Source organism: Pezoporus occidentalis, unplaced genomic scaffold (genome assembly GCF_034315485.1).
Source record: "Pezoporus occidentalis ecotype Australia unplaced genomic scaffold, CSIRO_AGI_Poc_V1 ctg19, whole genome shotgun sequence".
Classification (NCBI taxonomy): Eukaryota; Metazoa; Chordata; class Aves; order Psittaciformes; family Psittacidae; genus Pezoporus; species Pezoporus occidentalis.
In genome coordinates, this window is record NW_026913748.1 from 3338740 (window position 1) to 3357524 (window position 18785).

At 44.8% G+C, this 18785-nt stretch overlaps 1 protein-coding gene across 5 annotated transcripts in view; it reads left to right on the forward strand.

Annotated features, from left to right (window-relative positions):
* The window catches only part of LOC134162538 (single-stranded DNA-binding protein, mitochondrial-like), a 26335-nt gene extending 7840 nt beyond the window's left edge, over positions 1-18495 (forward strand). For 3 of the 5 annotated variants that reach the window (XM_062616456.1, XM_062616458.1, XM_062616459.1), the window contains exons 3-12: positions 2661-2860; positions 3718-3766; positions 6032-6204; positions 6835-6956; positions 8175-8321; positions 9137-9238; positions 9564-9649; positions 10758-10928; positions 11019-11161; positions 12034-12655. In XM_062616456.1, coding sequence (XP_062472440.1) covers positions 2661-2860; positions 3718-3766; positions 6032-6204; positions 6835-6956; positions 8175-8321; positions 9137-9238; positions 9564-9649; positions 10758-10928; positions 11019-11161; positions 12034-12187 — 1347 coding nt within the window. In that variant the 3' untranslated portion in view covers positions 12188-12655. Of the gene's footprint in view, positions 1-2660; positions 2861-3717; positions 3767-6031; positions 6205-6834; positions 6957-8174; positions 8322-9136; positions 9239-9563; positions 9650-10757; positions 10929-11018; positions 11162-12033; positions 12656-13461; positions 13481-13559; positions 13614-14994; positions 15056-15989; positions 16131-16789; positions 16878-17103; positions 17193-18312 lie in introns of those variants that run through there. The other 2 variants (XM_062616461.1, XM_062616460.1) reach the window with 2 other exon arrangements.
* The last annotated feature ends 290 nt before the right edge of the window (positions 18496-18785 follow it).

The window sequence follows — 18785 nt, forward strand, 5'->3', positions numbered from 1 at the left end:
TTCCAAGGGGAGCTTGGAGACGGGCACCTTTCCCAACTGCTCTGTTCAGTACGTTTTTTCAATGCAAGTGGATTTTCTCTTGAAAGAGAAATTTGGGAATGGTGTGGTGGCTGGGGTATACTTTGGCAAGTCTTGATTGCTTCCAATGAGGTTGCTGTCCACTGATGCTCATTCTCTTTTTCTGTGGAGCTGAGCTGCTCAGTGAATTTGGGGAAAGCGGGACTTCCCCAGGTTAGCAAATCCCCTGTGGGATTTGGGGTAACAAATCAGTGTGTGCTTGTGGAGGAAGGTTACCTGTCTTCCTTTTGTCACTGTCCTAAAATGTAATTTATCTATTGAGTTTCTTGGAAGAATACTCCCAGCACCTGTTTGCTGTGAAATTTCTTGTATGGAATATAATGTATCTGCTTTGTCTTCTGTAAGCACAAGTGGAGGCTTGCCACCAGCTCCTCTGTTCCTAGATAGCTTCTGTTTTATGCACGGGCTTTTAGCATTCAGAGACTTACAACAAAAGTAGCTCTTTCAGTCCTCTCTCCTGCTCTATATTCCTGCTCTACTGATAGCCTAGTTGGTCCTTTGCTTAAGTGGTAACAGAAGATCAGTCCTTTTAGTACTTCTGCCCTCCAGAAAGCTGATTGTGTAGGGAGAAGGATGGTCCTGTGACCACATTCGACCTTTTGTGTGGCCATGTTTACTGAGGAATGGCCTGCCACTCCCTAGGGGAAAGTGGCTCTAAATGGTGTCACTCCAAGAATTTTCTGCAATGACCATTTATATGAAAACTCCCTGAATCTCACCTGAACATAGGTGAGAGGTCTCAAATCTCTTCCAGACCAGATAATCTACTGGTAGTGGAGGGTGCTTTCAGTGTGTGCTTTTGTGTAGCTGAAATGTTGGCTGGATGCTTCAAGACATGCTGCTTGTGGCTTGTCACCTTGTAGCCCATGAGCAGCAATTGCACTAAACCAACAATTTCTTTTCCTTTGCTGTCTTATGGGATAAAGGTCTTTGTTTCCAAGTATGTTGCAAAAGGTGGGCTCTAAAGAGCCTAAATCTGCTTAAACAAGGCTGGGAGCATTGATCTCAGAACACTTGAAAGCAAGAGTAAGGGTAAGAGCAGAGTCGCATCCAGCTGCAGACAGATGAGCACTGGGGCCCCAGCTAGGATGCATGTGTCTATGTGATACATTATGATTGCAGACTTACCCAATCCTGGAACAGATTGCTAGAGCTAGTTGCTTACACTGTATGGCAGCAGCTACTCTCAGATGATGATACTGGAGGCAAGTCTGTTTGATTACAAAATAGAGCCCTAGTAGAGCAGATGGGAATTGCATGCACACAACAGCAGGCTACAATGGTATTTTAGGTCCCTTTCTTGCATTTACACTAGAACATAGCTGCAGTTCTACAGAGCTTCTAAGCTGCTGGGTAAATTGGGCTTGGACATCTACTGCTTTTGATATGTTCATATGCAGAGCTTTTCCATCCAAGAGCAAGGAGATGCAAACCAGAGCATGAGAAAGTGATCAATAAGCACTTCCAGATTCATAGTAAACAAGTAGCTAAACTTCCAAGTGTGGTATAGAAACAGAGTGATGTCCCAGAAGTAGCTATATCCATGAGTGCAGCATCAATTAGGTGGATGCAGGATACTACATGCAGCTTTTAAAGGATTTTATCCTCAAAAGCATTTAATAAGAGACGGGAGAAACTCTAGATATGATCCTGGAGCGATGCTTCTGGTCACAAGAGTAAGACCACTGCTGGATCAAAAGCATAGAGAAGTATCTTGATCTTCATGACAGGTAGAGTTCTGGATTCTTGAAGAACTTTTAACTAGGGGAGGGATATATTAAAACCGCCTTTAGACCTAACACCACTCTGCTGAAGTCAAAAAACAAACTTATATTTGAAAAGGTTGAGGGTTACCCAAGGGGTAAAATCACAGCAAGTAGATTCTTCTGTCTTCAGATCAAGACAGGGTGGTTCTCTGAAGTTATGCATTAATCAGCTCAAGGCTTTGGACTGGTAGGTGAAACCCAAAGTTCTTCTGTGGGAAGCTGAACTATAGAGGATCCAGAGGTTCCTTCTGAACTTAGCTTTCTGAAACTTTGTTTTCGTCTTGACAAGAACTGTTTTCTGGTCACTTTGCCAGTAGCCATATCAAAATACTTCTACCAACTTCCCCTATGCTAAAGCTGCCTATTGCTGGGGAACCAAAAGGAAACTTGTTCTGTCTCACCTTCTGACAAACCTGTCCTGACCAAACTGATGCAACAGTCCCTGCTTGGCAGAACTGAGTCTTCCATGTTAATACAACATATGATGTAATTTCTGTGACTCTGTAGGTGGGAAAGATGAGCAGCTGGCTCCTCTTTAGGACTGTGCTTGCCAAAATGGCTCTGCAGGTCTCACCCAAGTGAGAAGAGAATAGAGTCTGAAAGCGCTTAGCAAGCAGTGTAATACTCTGTAGAAGGAGAAGAAAACTGTCAGGACTAAATTGGGGATGCAGGGGTTTAATGATTTGGCTTGTCTGAGGAAGGGAGCAGAGTTCTCCTTGATTTGCAGGAGAGCAAAGACTTTATTCTGACACTGCAGCAACAAAAGCAATGCTTGGCTATCTTCCCCCCCCCCTTTTTTTTCCCCCGTCAATACAGAGCCTGTTATCGAAGACAGCTTTTCCTTCATCTGGGACAAAGGTCCCACACAAAGGCTTCCGACATCTGAGATTTACTCCTGGTGCTGAACTGGATGACTCTACCCAAGCACCTCTTGTCAACATTAACCCCTTTACACCAGAGTCGTATCGACAAATGCTCTTTCTTCCTAATGCCAAGCAGAAGACCAGAGGAGAGCTGTAAGTGAACTACCCTTAAATAATAGGCTGGAAGGAGGCTGTGAGTAGTAATGATGGAGATGGTCTAGTACCTGGACTTGTTTGCTAACAATGAATCATTCACTTCTGTAGTATTCATTGGTGCAGAGCAAACATTATCAGACACGAAGGTATTAGGAATATAAATAAAGTAAGTTGTTTCCTTTTGTTCAGAAACGTGAGGCACCAACAGCTAACCTCAATGCTATGGCTGTAGGGGAAAATTGTACCTCTCTTTCTTGGCCATGGGTGGAGAGGAACTTGATTCAGTTAGGATTATACCCACAGCTTGGAAGAAATTAGATGCATGTTTGCATGAAATACAGCTTTTAAGATGGGTGCAGGCTATTGCTGACCTGCAGAAGCTCCAGATCTCATCCAGGTTAACCAAGACACAAACACAGTCAAATACCTGTGCACTACAACTCCTGGCCGTGAATGTAACAGATGCACAGCTAGGATTCCCCTTTGAAATCACAGTGGAGCAGTTCTCTTCTTCACTAGAAGCTTGTTGTACAAGGTCATTGTCCAGTGCAGCTTCACCAGTAATAAGGTGGCCAGGAGAATGATGCCCTGAACAATCAATCAGTCCTGTGAGCAGTACTGAAGTTGATACGTGGAGGCTTTCTAACGGAAACAGAAGGCTTCCTAGCCTGGGACTACAGTCTTTAAGGCCTCAACTAGAAAGTGGTTGTATATTAACACTCTACAAAACACATCTTTAATTAAACTGTGAAACAAGGTTTGGAGGTTCTCTTGAAAAATATTTTCATTTCAAATCTCAGTTGGATTGCTGCCTTGAAATGATAAATCCAGATTTTCCTAAACTTCTGTTATAGGAGGGATCCTGTTCCAAGAAGTAAAACAAAACGGGAGCTACCTACACTGGTGAGTGTCTGTATATTTCACCCCCACGGAGAGGATAAGATGCTTGTAAAGATTTGGTGCTTGATGAAATCTATTCTGCTTTTGGAGTATAAATCACGGTGGCAGATCTGACACTTTGACAAGTAAGCCTAAAAACTCATTGATTTTTGGTCAGGAGGTCTTTCTAGGAAATAGAATGTAATTTAGGTTCCTTAGGGAGAACTGTACTGCTGTGTTATTGAGTTGGTGTAAATAGTGACTGTACCTTTGTGGTTTGAAAAAGCAGGTTTATTGCTGTTTGTATGAATTGGTGTACTGAGCATCTTTGGATGCTTCTATATTTCAAATAATATATGGATCTGCACTGCAAAAACACAAGTGGTGAGCTGAATAGCTCTGGTGTGGGCAAGTACTGAAGGCAGAGTTTCAATTGCAGTAGTTACAATGGCAAACTTCTGAAGCAAGGCAGCAAGTTCTGTACTTCAGTAGGAAAATGTCCAGCTGCAGGGTGTCTGTGCATCTTGGGGCCCAAGGGAAGGTCCCTTCACAGATTATGTAGCTACAGGACAGCAAATGCTGTCTTGCAATTCAAACCTAAGTTCTCTTGCTGTTCTTGATGTCTGTGCTTTCCTGGCAAGTCTCAGTGGTACGGTGTGCTGACCTGGCTGCATGGGGCAGGGTGTAAGGTATCATGTACCCCCACTTGCACTGGCAGAGATGGGCAGCTGGTGTGGGAAACTGTATCTTGCAGCCTTCTTCCTTATTCCCAATTTATCTGGGGGAAGGTACTCATCCAGCTGGTTTATGGAAAGCAAGCCAAGCCTGAATTAAATATCTGACCTCAGGTGAGGAAAGAATCTCAATTTTCCTGAGCAGCTCCTTGAAGGAAGTCTCTTGTCTTGTGAAAGTAAGTAGAATTGTTCATTGTAATTGTGAAAGGCTTACTAAAGAATAACGGTACCCTCTGGCCGACAAGACTGGTATTGCAGAAAAACTTATCTGCATGGAAAAAATACAGCAGCAGACTAAATATTCTACTAGGTAACACCCGGGGCTACCACAATTTATCCCCCCCCCCCCCCCCCCCCCCCCCCCCGGAAGAAAGCCTCAAATGACTTACTGAAATATTCTGATGAAGTGCTGATTAGAATGAATATGTAATATAGACACATAATTGTGTACTAGTAAGTATCTTTATTCCCTGAGCTTTTTAAGATACTATAAAATATAGCTGCCTTATGAAATACAACCTGCTGTGAAGGGTTGCTGGTTTGTACAAGCCACATCTTGCTGGCTGTGGGGACCAACTCTTTACTCCCACTTTTAAGGTCATATATACCATATACTACAGCAATCACAGAAGGGGTTTCTGTGGAAACCAGTGTGCAGCAACTAAGAGATGCAGGAGGATGAAGAGAAGTTACTTAGTTGACTCTCTCATTGTTCACTTCATGCTTCACTGCTTATCCCTTCTTTACTTATCTCCCCTTCAGTTATTTTCCTGTCGGTTGGCATCACGCTACAAGCAGTACCAGCAGCTCCTATTTCCCTAATGACCCTTACTGTAGCAATAATGATGTTCCAGCTGTTCTGCAGGCTTTCAGCCTTTTGTGGAGAAGTGGCTCCTGGTGAGAAATTGTTGGGAATACAAACAAATACACCGAGATCTGCTAAACTGCTATTAGTCAACAGCTGGTACTTCGAACATGATGAGAGCCTGAAATCGTGCAGAACGTCCTTGCTGCAGGCTGCCTTAGATGCCAGAGTAAAGCAGTTCTTGCATAGCTGTGGTTGCATTAAGCCAACACAATGAGCTTCTCTTCTGAGCTCAAAGTAGGCAATAGCACTTGTTTAAATAAGTTCAGTATAGGAGTCTAATTCAGAGGTACTGGATGTCCATCTAGCAAGGCTGGTAATGGGTTGTCTTGAGCCTGCAGTAGCTGGGCAGAAGACAAATATTTTGTTGGTGCCTGCTGTTCATCCCTGACTCCGTTAGCCGCAGGTCTAGAAAATGGGCAGGGTGGCAAAGAGAAGAGGCGTGTGTGATGGTCATAACTCAAGGAGGCTTAGGCACATACAATGAGCTGACCACCTTTGTCAGGTGGTCAGGAAAAAAGCACAACATGCTTAAGTGAAAGGGAGCATTTCAAGAAGGAACTTTCACAATGGGAAAGGGAGCAACATGGGTGCTTTGTGACAACAAGCGCACACCAGCTCTAAAAACATGATGGGTGTTACTATCTAAATATCTAAACTCATACCTGCCTTGTTTTTGTGACCTTGTAGAGATACCCTCTGAAAGAGAGCAACATGGTTTCCCGTTACAAGAAGGAGTTCCTGGAGCTAGAAAGAATTGGTGTGGGGGAATTTGGCTCTGTCTACAAGTGCATCAAACGCCTTGATGGATGTGTTTATGCCATCAAACGCTCCAAAAGGCCTCTGGCAGGATCCTCTGATGAGTGAGTGTGCTAGCTAGAAACTGCCAGATGAAATGATGGGCATGTTCTTGGGAGGTGTGATGGGAGGATGTGCGGATGTAAAGGTATCTGAGGGGTGGCATAAGCAAAAACTGGCTGCTGTTGCACTGCCAAGAAATAGCAGGGAGAATGGGGGAAGTTACCACTTTAGGACTATCAGATATAAATGCCTGAGAAAGGGAAGAAGCCACATACATTGCAAAGAGAGATGACAGCTTACCTGAACTCCTCATGTCCATGCAGCTGGTATCTTTAAAGTAACTGTCAGACAGCTGATTTGTGATACGTCCCCGCCCTGCTGTGCAGCCAGCACTGCTTACATTGACCAGCTAATGTTGTCCTGCATGCTAAAGCAAAGCCTTTGAAGCTGCCTTTACCTCTTTAACAAGACTTGCTCAGTGATTTGTGTTTTTGACAGCTGCTCAGTACATTTGAGCATGGCTAAGTTTTGCTTCAGCAGCTGTGAGAGCCAGACAGTCTGCCAAAACCGAACATAAAGTTCTAAACACCTCTACTTTCCCTTTCCCAAGCCAGGCTGCAAACCAGGCTTCCCCTTCTCGTCCCAAGCAGTCACACCCTGTCACACTGCTTTCCCTGTGCATGCTTCTCCAGGCACGTGGCACTGCGCGAGGTTTATGCTCATGCTGTCCTTGGACACCACCCCCATGTTGTACGCTACTACTCGGCATGGGCAGAGGATGACCACATGATCATCCAAAATGAGTACTGTGATGGTAAGAGCTGTGGTGTTGTTAAAGCCTGAGGTCTCGGGATGGGTGCCGGTACCTGCTTTTGTACTTGAATATGGAACATTTTGGTTTACAATTAGGCCAGCTGCATTGGGGCTACAGTGCCATGGAGAATCCAGTAAGGGTTCATAATATTTAGACAAACCTCTGAATGGTGCTAATGCCTTACAAGTAGTGAATACCCTGTAATTTGTGGGAATTTAAGACCTGTTCGTCTGTATTGGCTGGCCTGGGAGAAGTATTCCTCATGCTGATGCTTAGAGCTGTGTCTGGGACCGCTCAGGTAAAAGCTGATCTGAGTGACTCGAGCAGGTAAGCTAAGTGCATGTATCTTGGAAACAAACCCTTCTTAATGGCAGAGAATAATGATCTGAAGAATGACTAGTGCTCAACAGCTGCAAAGGAACTGAGCTAAATAATGAGGTAAACTATAAGTGGGGTGCTGCAGGCAGGGTGGTACACTTGTACTTGAGTTTGCCCTTGGCAAACTCCCAAACATTGGGAGACATTGTAAAAGACACCTCTGCTACCAGAGGAACTGAAGGCAAATATGTAGCTCTCATCTTTCAACTGCTTCTGCAGTCCTGAGACTCAGTGATGAGTGGTGATATCTGTTTGGAGTAATGACATCAAATCTGGTGGAGGTAACCATCAAATTAGTTATCATTGCTGCAGCACTGATGCATTTCTTGTGTTGTAGAGGATGAAAACCAGAGACCAAAGGAAAGGTGATGAAATGCAAGTTGATGAGGAAGAGGGGTTACGGCACTGGCTAGTCCTGAAATAGCCAGAGTGCCTTGACGGAGACCCACAAAGCTCTTTTGTGTGCCAGATGTTACATTCCTCAATCAAATCTGCCAGCGGGAGCTTAACTTTCTTGCTCCACCATTCACATACCTGTTTTTTTTTGCCTGCTAGCATGGGAAAAGTAACTTTTACACTTTTGGCATGCAGCAGCATCACTATCAGGTCAGCCTTTCTGGTGCTGTAGTTAGAACTGCAGTTGCTCAGTCTTTGGCTAGCAAAAAGGCTGAAGCCAAATGGTGATATCCTAGTTTGATCACTAGAGCATATGTAACTGGTCTGGCCAGGGTTTGTCACTAGGAAGCCTGCACTTTCTCTGGGCAACAGTTTCTACTAAGCTGTTTTGAACATGCTGCTCCATAAAATCTTTGTCAGGTCTGACTGACCATTTTCACCTAGGTGGGAGTCTCCAGGATGTGCTGCTGGAAAATGCAAAGCTTGGCCACTATTTCTCAGAAACAGAGCTGAAAGAAATATTGTTACAAGTCTCCATGGGGCTAAAATACATCCACAACTCTGGCCTTGTGCACCTGGATATCAAACCCAGTAAGTATAGCACTCCCCTCCTTTGTGGAGGGGTCTCCAAGTGATGCTCCAGGCACAGCACCTGTAACAGGTCCTTCTGGCTGGACCTATTATAATGCCTCTAAGGAAAGAGGACTTTGCCTTACAAGGTGAATGTCTTGTGTTTTTTTTGGTTTGGTGTTTGGTTTTTATCTTGTCATTATTGCTGATCTGAGACTGAGACTTTGCTGACAGTTGGCAGCATTTTACTTCTGTCTCACCATCTTCGTAATCCTAGCTCATGGGAATCGCTTTGATACTGGTGGAGCGAGTAGGGCTGCTAATGACGATGATGATCCTTATTTGCAGTTGTCTAGTTGCACAACACTTGACCTTTGCATGTGAGAGCTGATGAGTGAATATTCATTGTACCTACTGTGAGAGATTAAGTTCCTGCAAAAAAAACAGTACAAGCTTTTCTCTCTGCAGCTGAGGATGGGTACCCCCAGGGCACTACTCTCCCCAGTGTCACATAGTTATATTCTTACAGCGGAGCTCACTTTTCCTGATGAAAGTACTTCTGTCCTGGGGGGGGGGCAGAGAGGAGGGGTGGAAAAGTTGGTAACACTGGGATATTTTATGCATAAGATACAGCTGTCTTTTGCCAGCTATACTGCTGAGTATGTGAGCTGGGCAGAAAGCAGACTAACAGGTGGGAAGCATGTGTGTAGTTTCTCTGGCTGCAAAGCTTAACTAGCTTAACTGTGATTTCTTACAAAGCTGTCAGGCTGCTTCAGTGTGGCTGCTGCAGTGTGGCTGCTGCTATCACGCAACTGCTGAACTCCACTGTCTTGCAGGTAATATCTTCATCTGTCACAAGCCGGCAGTTTTGAGCCCAGCTGGGCAGGATGAGAGCGACAGTGAAGATGAATTCTCTTCTAGTGTGGTGTATAAGATTGGTAGGTTTAAGCCCACTTTACAACTGGCTTAAGATTAGGGCTGCTCACCACTGCTTGATATTGCTTTGTCCTGCTGGCTGAAGAGACTTGCATAATAAACTGTGAACACAGTCCTGAATGCTTTTGCTACTTACCAGAATTAATTCCTTTAAAGAGACAAGTCCTAGAAAACTCATGTGCTTGTTTCCAAGCCCAGATTCCCGAGTAGGTGCAAGCTTGCTCTCTTACACGATATTTCCCAATTGATCTGCTGATGCCTATGAAATATAAGCCTTTATTGACAGACACCTACAGTTTGCTACATTGGTTGCTTGTTCTTTCTCAGGTGACCTTGGTCATGTGACATCAGTAACAAACCCCCAGGTGGAGGAAGGAGACAGACGGTTTTTGGCTAATGAGATTTTGCAAGAGGTACTGCTGCTGGCAGGGTGGTGAGAAGTGGGCAGAGACCAATTACAGTAAAATCATTACTCTGACATATTCCTTGCCTTATTTCCTCTTTTGTCCGGTCTGGCTGTGAAATTGTCAAAACTAACACTTTAAGAACAGTACAGGCATGGGGCTTGTCAAGACTATTTAACATACCTTATAAGTAACTTTATCACTAAATTACTACAACTATTGAATGGGACAAAGCCTTTTTATCAGTTTGGAGACACTTCATATACACACCCAGATGAGACTGAACTACTGGATGTGATTACTGAAGATTAAACAGGGGAAGTTTAGATTGGATATAAGGAAGAAATTATTTACTGTAAGGGTGGTGAGGCACTGGAATGGGTTGCCCAGGGAGGTTGTGAATGCTCCATCCCTGGCAGTGTTCAGGGCCAGGCTGGACAGAGCCTTGGGTGCCATGGTTTAGTGTGAGGTGTCCCTGCCTATGGCAGGGTGTTTGGAACTAGATAATCTTAAGGTCCTTTCCAACCCTAAGTATTCTATGATTCTATAATATATGATCCCAGGTAGATGCCTTGTACAACAAGCACTGATCAGATAGTGTGGAGAGGTGGGAGGCACAACACACCTCTTACATTGGCTGTGGTTTTGCCACTCTGGTCGGTGAACAAGAAGGGAATCAAAAGGTAACAACCAGCCTGGATGTGTTCATCAGCTCAGGTGTTTAAGTGACAGGATCTTTTTGTGCTGCAAACAGATGAGGAACCATTAAGTCCGTACATCACATACATTCTTTAGTGTGAGTTGGGCAAGGCTACTGTATTCTCTTGTCGTGTAGGCTGGAGGCACGCATTTGTTAGGCCATCCTCTGGATTTGTTGGGATGATCCTAATGTGGGCTGCAAGCTCCTCATGACTGGGTGAAAGCCAATTTGCTGTTAGTTACCAATGTTATCTGCTATCAGTGTTTTTATCCTAAAAAGAAGAAAACTAACTGGGATGGTGAAGGCAGTGTTGTATATATATTTGTTTGGCTGTTTCTATTTGAGTTTGTACCCCAACCCACCTTTGTTCAGTGCATTAGGATGTTCCCTTTCCATATCTGTTTTTTCTCTTTGCAGCAATACTGCTGTTTGCCGAAGGCAGACATCTTTGCCTTGGCACTCACAGTAGCACTAGCAGCTGGCACAGCACCACTGCCTCACAACGGGGCCATGTGGCACCATATCCGCAAAGGCAATATCCCACCGATCCCCCAGAAGCTTCCTCAACACTTTCTGGAACTACTCAAGGTGAAGAAATAGTCTTGACAGGGTGGAGGCTTTTCCAGTTTGGCATGTGACAAGAGGGAGTGTTAAACCCTGAATTCCTCTGCCTTCCAGCTCATGATCCATCCCGACCCAGTGGAAAGACCTTCTGCCATGGCTCTTACTAAACATCCGGTTCTCCGTCCTTCACGTGGAAAAGCAGTGCAGCTCCAGAAGCAGCTAAACGTGGAGAAGTGCAAGACTGCCATGCTGGAAAGGTAAGGCTGGCTTCAGCATGAAGGCAAGAAGACATGGGCGTGACAAATGCTGGTCACCAGTAGTGTTGGGAGACCAAAAGTGCAGAAAGACCCAGTCAGCTCCTTTGCCTGGAGCTGGGAGGGTGATGCGAGGACCTGTAGTGCCCAAGCAGCTGTAGCTCACTTCTCACTTGGAGGAGTTGGCTAAATTAGAGCAGTGAACTTGGATGCTTATGGCAAACTGGTGATGGAAATTACTGATACAATATACAGCCAATGGGCAGTGGAGGAATCCACACTGCACTGAGACAGTGGCCTAGCACAGCAGGAAGAGAAGTTCCAGGTGGTGGCAATAATCCTCTTTCCCCTTGCTCCCTCTCACTGCTCTTGGCAGTAACATTTTGAGGTACTGGGATTTAGGATCTGCCCCATGACTCCTCTTAGCACAACAGTCAGCTGGGGAATAGGTTTTCCATGTAGACAGGACAGAATATGCTCTGGAAGATTAGCCAGGCATTAGGGAGAAAAGGCAATGGAAAAGAAGCATGTGCTTTTAGGTATTTGTGCTTCATGAGATGACTCTGATCAAAGTTCCACCATTCACAAATCTGAAAAAAAAGGAGTGAGGGACCCTTCACAGTGATGCCAGTGTGTTGCTGACCTGATGCGTAACTTTCTTTTGTTAAACCTTCAAAGCTGATCTGTTCTGAAGTAGATTAGGTATTTACAGAGTTTCTTCATCTCGCTCTTTGGGGTGGAAAGTCGCCCTTCTCCAGCAATGCTGGAGTACTGCAGTAACCCCCTTGAGCAAGATTGTTCATAGCTTTCTTCTGCAGCTGATGGGGATTTTCTTCCTCTCCTCTCCCGTCTCCCCCCCCCCCCCCCCCCTGCAGGGAACTTAAAGCAGCCCGCCTTGCCCAGACCCTCATGAAGGACCAGCCCTTAGGAAGTGTCAAGTTGCAGCAGTCTGAAACCTCTCCTAAGCACAACAAGCGCCTGGTGGGAGGGAAGAGCTGTCGCTCATTTAGCTTTACTTTGGGTTACTGAACTTGTGTTGTCCAAAAAGCTCTGAATGGCTGCTGAATGGCTCTGTGAAAGCAGAGGGTATGCACAGACCAATGCCCCATATTAGCTCTCCCTGTTGTGGTTTTTGGTTCCCTCATTAGTTACCATGAAACGTTGGCTGAGGGAAGAATGACTAGTTTACAAGTGTCAGATCATGAGATAAATTATTGTCCTCTCTATCTTATCTAATTTCTTGTGTAATTGGTCTTCTTCTAGACTAAGAATACCTTTGCTGTACAAGGAAAAGGATGGCATTTCCTCTACTCATTTCCCTCTTTAGTTGGGGCCTGTTACTTATGTTTTTTGTAGTCTTAATGCTCTGGCCACCTGTGTATCTTTAGAGGGGAGATAGTGGCTGTACATGAAGACAGCATCCACACTGGGTCCTCCTAGGAGTGAGGAGCTAGAGACTATGATAGACAGTTCTAACTACACATCAGGAGACAGACTGGTTACTGGCAATTGGAGAGGCATTTCACTAGGGAGGACAAGAAGGAAACACTTTTGAGTTAAGGAGCCTTACTTGTGGAAGTTGATGGAAAACTTTCCCTCCCTCAGCTTCCAGCAATAAGCACAAAATCCTCTAACTGGTTAAACTCTTGCAGACTAGCCCTTGATGCTTGACTTGTTTTATGCCTGTCAGCAAGGACTCCTTGCCTTAAGTGGGGTAAATTACTGTGGTGTGCTGGTAGATGGGTCTCTACCTACCTGCCTGCGGCCTTCTAGGAAATCAGAAAATGTGTGGGTTTGTTTTTCTTTTTTAATTGCCCATGTAAAATGTGCGTGCGCTAAATCTCACCCCCCTGCTAAATGTAACTTCCTCAGTCCTTGCTGGCCGCATGTCTACCTGTGGCAGTCGGACACGAATGCTGTGCTGGTACCACGGAGAAGCTAAAGTTGGTAACTCAGTTATTTTCGGGTTTTACTTAAGTTAGTTTTCAAACGTCGCTTTTAGAATGTGTTAGACCCTACCCTTTAAGAAGGGAAACGTGCAAATAAAGATTTTAATTCTTTTTACCTACGACACCATGCCTCCTTTGCTCTTTCTCTCCTTGCGCCTCCCTCCGCGCCCCAGGCTCTCTCAGTCACACGCAGACCGCCCCTTTCCCACACGCGGTGCTCAGCACTTTCTCGCCCCCCGGGCCGCTGTCCCCGCGGCCCTCCGCAGACCCGCCGGCGGGGTCTGAGGGCCGCGTTTCCTGCCGGACCCTCTTTGGAGAGGACCCGTGGTTTCCCGTTCCGTTTCCGTTCCTCGGCGAGGCTGCGGCGGCAGAGGTGCAGAGGGCGGGGGGTCGGGCGGGAGTGGGCAGCCGGCCGGCTGGCCGGGACCGGGCGCACTCCGCCGCTGCTTTAGCCCTGCTTTTCCCTCCTCAGGCACGGCGGCATGTTGCGAAGACCAGCGTGGCAGGTAGGGCCATGCGGGGCGGCTTAATGGGTCCATAAGGGCTGGGCTGCGGCCCCGGCGGGAGCTTGGCCCTGGGTTTACGTCCCCAGGATGCCCGCAGCGCAGCCGGGTCGCTCGGGGCGGGGGAACAGCGGACCGCTCGATCTCTCCCGCCTTGGGGCAGGGTGATGGTGGCGGCGGCGGGAAGCAGCCCCAGCTCTTTCTCCCGCCGCGGGGCTTGTAATAACCCTTTCTCCGGGCACGGGAAACCCGGGACCCCGAACCCGCGCCCCGCGGCAGGGAGGCCGCTCGCCTCAGCACGGCGAGCCGCCCGGCCTGGAGGAGCGCTCCGCTCTGGGGCGGGGCCTCGGCTTTTTCTGCCCGAACCGGCGCGGTTCTACCTTTAGGAAAGAAAGTTTGGATTCTCCCGTGGGACTGCAGGTGGTGTTTATGTTATTTCTTGAAAAATATGTGGCGCTACCCATGAAGAACGGAGGAGGGTTCTGTTTGCACTCGTGCTCTGTAAACAGTGCGAATGCTGGACGTTAATTACTCAGCTACTGAAAAAAACAATGCATTAAAAGACGTGGCTTGCACATGGAATGAGTCTTAGATTTGCATCTGCATCAATGAACCATGCAGGGATATCAAAGAACTTCAGTTTTGCAAGTTGTGTTTAGCTCCTTTGTTTAGCACAGGACTGCCAGCCTCGCCTTCCTTTAAGTTTTGCAACCACTTGTAACAGAAGATGGGCTTTTCTTGCAGTTGCTGTATGTGGGTCTCTTGCAGAGGTGTTCCTGGGCTCTTATTGTCGCCTACTTTCCACTAGGACATTATATTTGCCAGAATCAAGTCAGTTCCTTTTCTATTTTTCACTTGTGTTTAGCTGCAGCACTTGGGTTTTTGTGGCCTTGATTTGCTGGTTGCTTGGGAACCAGGGGTTATCAGTGCCTCATTGTGTTCCGTACAGCGGTAGGTAGAAGTACATTTGGGGCACATCGTGTTAATTTCTGAAGTGAAGCAGAAAGTTGGTGAAACTGTCAAAACTGTGTTTGTTTCCAAAAAGCAAAGCTCAATGAAGTAAACAACCCCCCTGCTTCAACCCTTTCCTGTTATGTACTACAGAAGAGCAGTAATTACCACGTCCCAGAAATAATTGCTGGAGACATACCTTTAGGCCAGTCTTTTTCCTAGATAGCTTTTTAACCCCAGTTTAACCAGATATATTTTTAAATAATCCTATTAGTTTCATGTAGCTGAATGGTTTTCTTCTCTCAGTCCCCCTGTAAGTGGCCCCAAAAGAATGTACTTGCAGAACCTCTGTGTTTAGAAAATGAGGTGCAAAAGCACATGGGTACTGTTCATACTTTGTATCTTGGAAACTGACATCTGTCTGTTCCTTCAGGTGCTTCGACAGTTTGTAAGACATGACTCTGATGCAGTTAGTACATTGGTACTCGAAAGATGTAAGTAGCTCCTGAGATGAACCTTAGGTGTTACTCTGTGTGGTTTTTATCTCAGTTTTAGAAAGGTCAGGAGAAAATCAGATAGGAGTGGTAGCTTCTGAATGCAGTAATAAAGAATGCGTTGTTTCAAATAAACCCTCTTAAGAAGCTTTTTATCTGGTCTTTGGTAAGTCAAGCAGTCATTAAGGGGGAACACAAAAAAGCCCTGACATGGAGTACAACCTGTAAAAGGCATGTAGCTGTGCTTTATTAGTGGCAGTGGCTTGGGTGTGCTGCTGTTATGTGTTCTCATACTTGCCTTTAGGTGTCTTGTGCTTGTTTCTCAGAATCCCATGTGCCTGGGGGACTTGTGTGGGTGCTTCTGCCCCAGCATGATTTGCTCCAGGTGTACGCTTTAGACTTTGCCATTCAATTCACGCACTCACTGTGCAAGAATGATGCTTCCCTGACCACCTCCAATTGTCCTGTAACAAGGAGAAGGAATAAATTGTGTCCACCTAGTCCTGGTATCTGTGTAAAAACAAGTGACCACCTAATTTAAAGAATAGGGTGTAATAATGCTATCTTCTTGTTTTTAAGATACTGTTTTAAGGACAAAACAATGCAATGCTATGGTCTCATTATGTCAGGTAAATGCAGAATAGTCTCAAGTGACATTTGGTTGTGTCTGTCAAAAAGATAACAAAGAAACAGAAAGAATGAAGAACCTTTAGCTTTCTAAATGAGCTTATTCAGCAGTGATAATGATAGTAGAGGCACACAGTCAACCATCTGCAGGGCCTGACTAAGCCAAAAGTCACAAGAGCTTGAAAAATGGCTAGGAGGTGCAGAAAGGAATTTTTCTGGCCCTTGACAAAACCTGCAGACTTACGACTTGCCGTGATTAGAAACATCGTAATTCACCTCTATATGTATTTACTGTCTCATGTTTCAGCCATGAATCGTGTTCAGTTACTTGGTCGGGTGGGACAGGACCCTATCATGAGGCAAGTGGAAGGAAAAAATCCCGTTACCATATTTTCTCTTGCAACCAATGAGATGTGGCGAACAGGGGAAAGTGAGGTAAACCAGGGAGGTGAGTCTGCAATGAGCAATGTTCTTCTGCTGTGTTTCAAGGTCGTCTGCATATTTGGTAGCACTGTGCTTTGTCTTCAGGCTGCCATGTAAATCTCTCAGGTGCAGGGAAGTTCCTTTGAGGTCAGTAGAGAAGCTGTTGCATTTATGTGTCTTACTGATCCCCAGCAGCATGTACTGAAGAGAGGTCTGCATATCGGCCTTCCTCCAGAGGAGGGGAATGAGTGTTGAGTTGTAGTTTTTCACTGCTGGGGTTGCCAGAGGTGTAGCAGGTTCCATACTATTATTTATATTCCAAGAGGAGGGGGGAGAAAAGAAGAATGATGTCTTTTTTTTTCTTTGATTCTTCCATCAGTCTAAGGCTACAGATGTCACTTTCTTTCTCTAACTTTTGTTCAATGTGGTGTGTGTGAGGAGGAAAAAAATTGTAGTATGAGCACTGGCTTCCAGGAAAACTGATCGCTTGGTTTGAGCTGTGTTTCTGCACGATACTTCCGTTTGGATGCACATGAGTGGAACACTGAGTTCTAGTATGAAGAGGGAGACTGAATGCTCAAATCACTTTTCATAATTTGAGAACACCAACACATTGAAACTAACTTCTGAGATTTGCATCAAAAAGAGGATTTAGCATCCAAGTTTGCTATTTTTATGTAACAGGTGATATCAGTCAGAAGACGACATGGCACAGGATCTCTGTCTTCAGACCCGGCCTCAGGGATGTTACCTATCAGTATGTGAAGAAGGGGTAAGTGAATAACAAATGTGGTTGAGGATTTAATGCCCTAATAATCAATTAATGCAGTAACTATGGTGACCAGAAGCTATGCTCAGATAGAAGTGTCCTAAAGTAAGTTAGCAGACCTGCTTCAAACAACTGATGCAAAAGCCTATGTATGCAGAAACAGAGGAGAAAACAGCAGTACAGTTCTCTGACAGGAACCATATTCTTGATTTTTTTTTTTTTTTTTCAGTGCTCGAATCTTTGTTGAAGGGAAGATAGACTATGGTGAATATACCGATAAAAACAACGTGAGGCGTCAGGCCACAACAATTATAGCAGGTAAGGAACAACACACTAAGGCCTACCTTGCCCTTTTAAAATGGAGAAGGGGTGGAGGACCTTTGAAGTAGAGCGTGGCTTGTCTTATCCTCAGTATCATCACCTGAGGATTTTGAAAGAATGAATAGGCTGTACCACTAGGTGTCCTCTGGCACCAGTTGTGAAGATACAGAAAATGAGAGCATGTAGTTGCAAACTGTTGCATCCTTTGCTCATGCAAACCACTTGGTGCAGAAGGTATACACTGTGTGGAAGGACCAATTTTAAGGATTTCTATGTGAAAGATACTCTATGTGGGGGTGACTTGGTGGAGACTTTAGAAAGACCTCAGTTGGGTAGACAGTAGTAAAAGAGCACAGAATGGATAGGGAGTAGACTTGTCCCTTGGGTAGACATGAAGAGAACTGGGAAACTCAACTTTTTCTGTTTATGGAGGGCTAAAATAATTGGGTAGTACAACAAACATTTCTGAAGGATAAATGGAAGAAGGAAAGAAGGAAAAAAAATAAACCCAACCACAATTCTGGATGTTCGGCTGTGCAGCCCCTATAAAACAATAGTAATCAGACTTTCACATGAACAGTTCACCTAGCAGGGCTGTAGGTTGATGTTGATAAACAGCTGGACGGGAGAAGCCAGTCTCTTTTTTTAATTAGTATTTATCCTAATGGCTTATTCTTCGTGTTCAATATCGCCAGACTCAAGATGCTTTAGAAATTACTGAGGCTTAATGAAATACAAGCTTATAGTCCTGTAGGCTGATGACATGGTAGCACATACTGAAAACAACGAAGAAAAAAAAAGGGGATAAGCTGTAACTGATAGAGATCATAGTCAAAGAATTAAACCATTATTTTTAATGTTTCTGGTATCTTTGACTTCAGCAGCTTTTCATCAGGTTTAGGACATTTGTTTCATAGTATATATAGTCACCTTGAATTGTCAGCTTTTTAGGGGATCAGAGCAAGAACCCTGTATCTAACACTTTTATGATCTGCTGTTTTCCAAAATACATGTCTTTGCAGCTTATTTTAACACTAATATGTTGCCTTTGTGGGTGTGCAGGTTTGCAACAGAGCAAAACAGTCCTGAAGATTAAATTTTATTTGTTTCTTTTCAGATAATGTGATTTTCCTGAGTGACAGTGGTATGAAAGAAAAGGTGTGAGGTCATTAGTGCTTGGACCCAGGCCATGTCATTCCTTCTGTTTTACAGTGCTTCATAATTCTGTAATCATTTATGTTGCTGTAGTTTCTTTAAAAGGTAAATAAAATCTTTGATACCTATAAGGTATCTGTGTGTATTTTGTTTTTGTTTTCCTGTCTGCTTTCTCTGTTCATCACCTAGATATCTTTTTTGTGTTCTGAAAAGAAAAGGTAGCCTGGGCAGCTGTATTAATTCCTGAGCTGGTGAATATGTAAATAGAAGTCACTCTTTGCATCTTCAACCAGTTTCAAACTTTATGTATCCTTGGCTGCCTTAACAATCTCTGTTGGGTCTTGTGGAGCCTGACTGCCAGGCCACGTCTTGCTCTTAACATCATTTCTGTTCTGTAGGTGTCATTTGCCATTTTTGCTTAATGAAATCAATTAG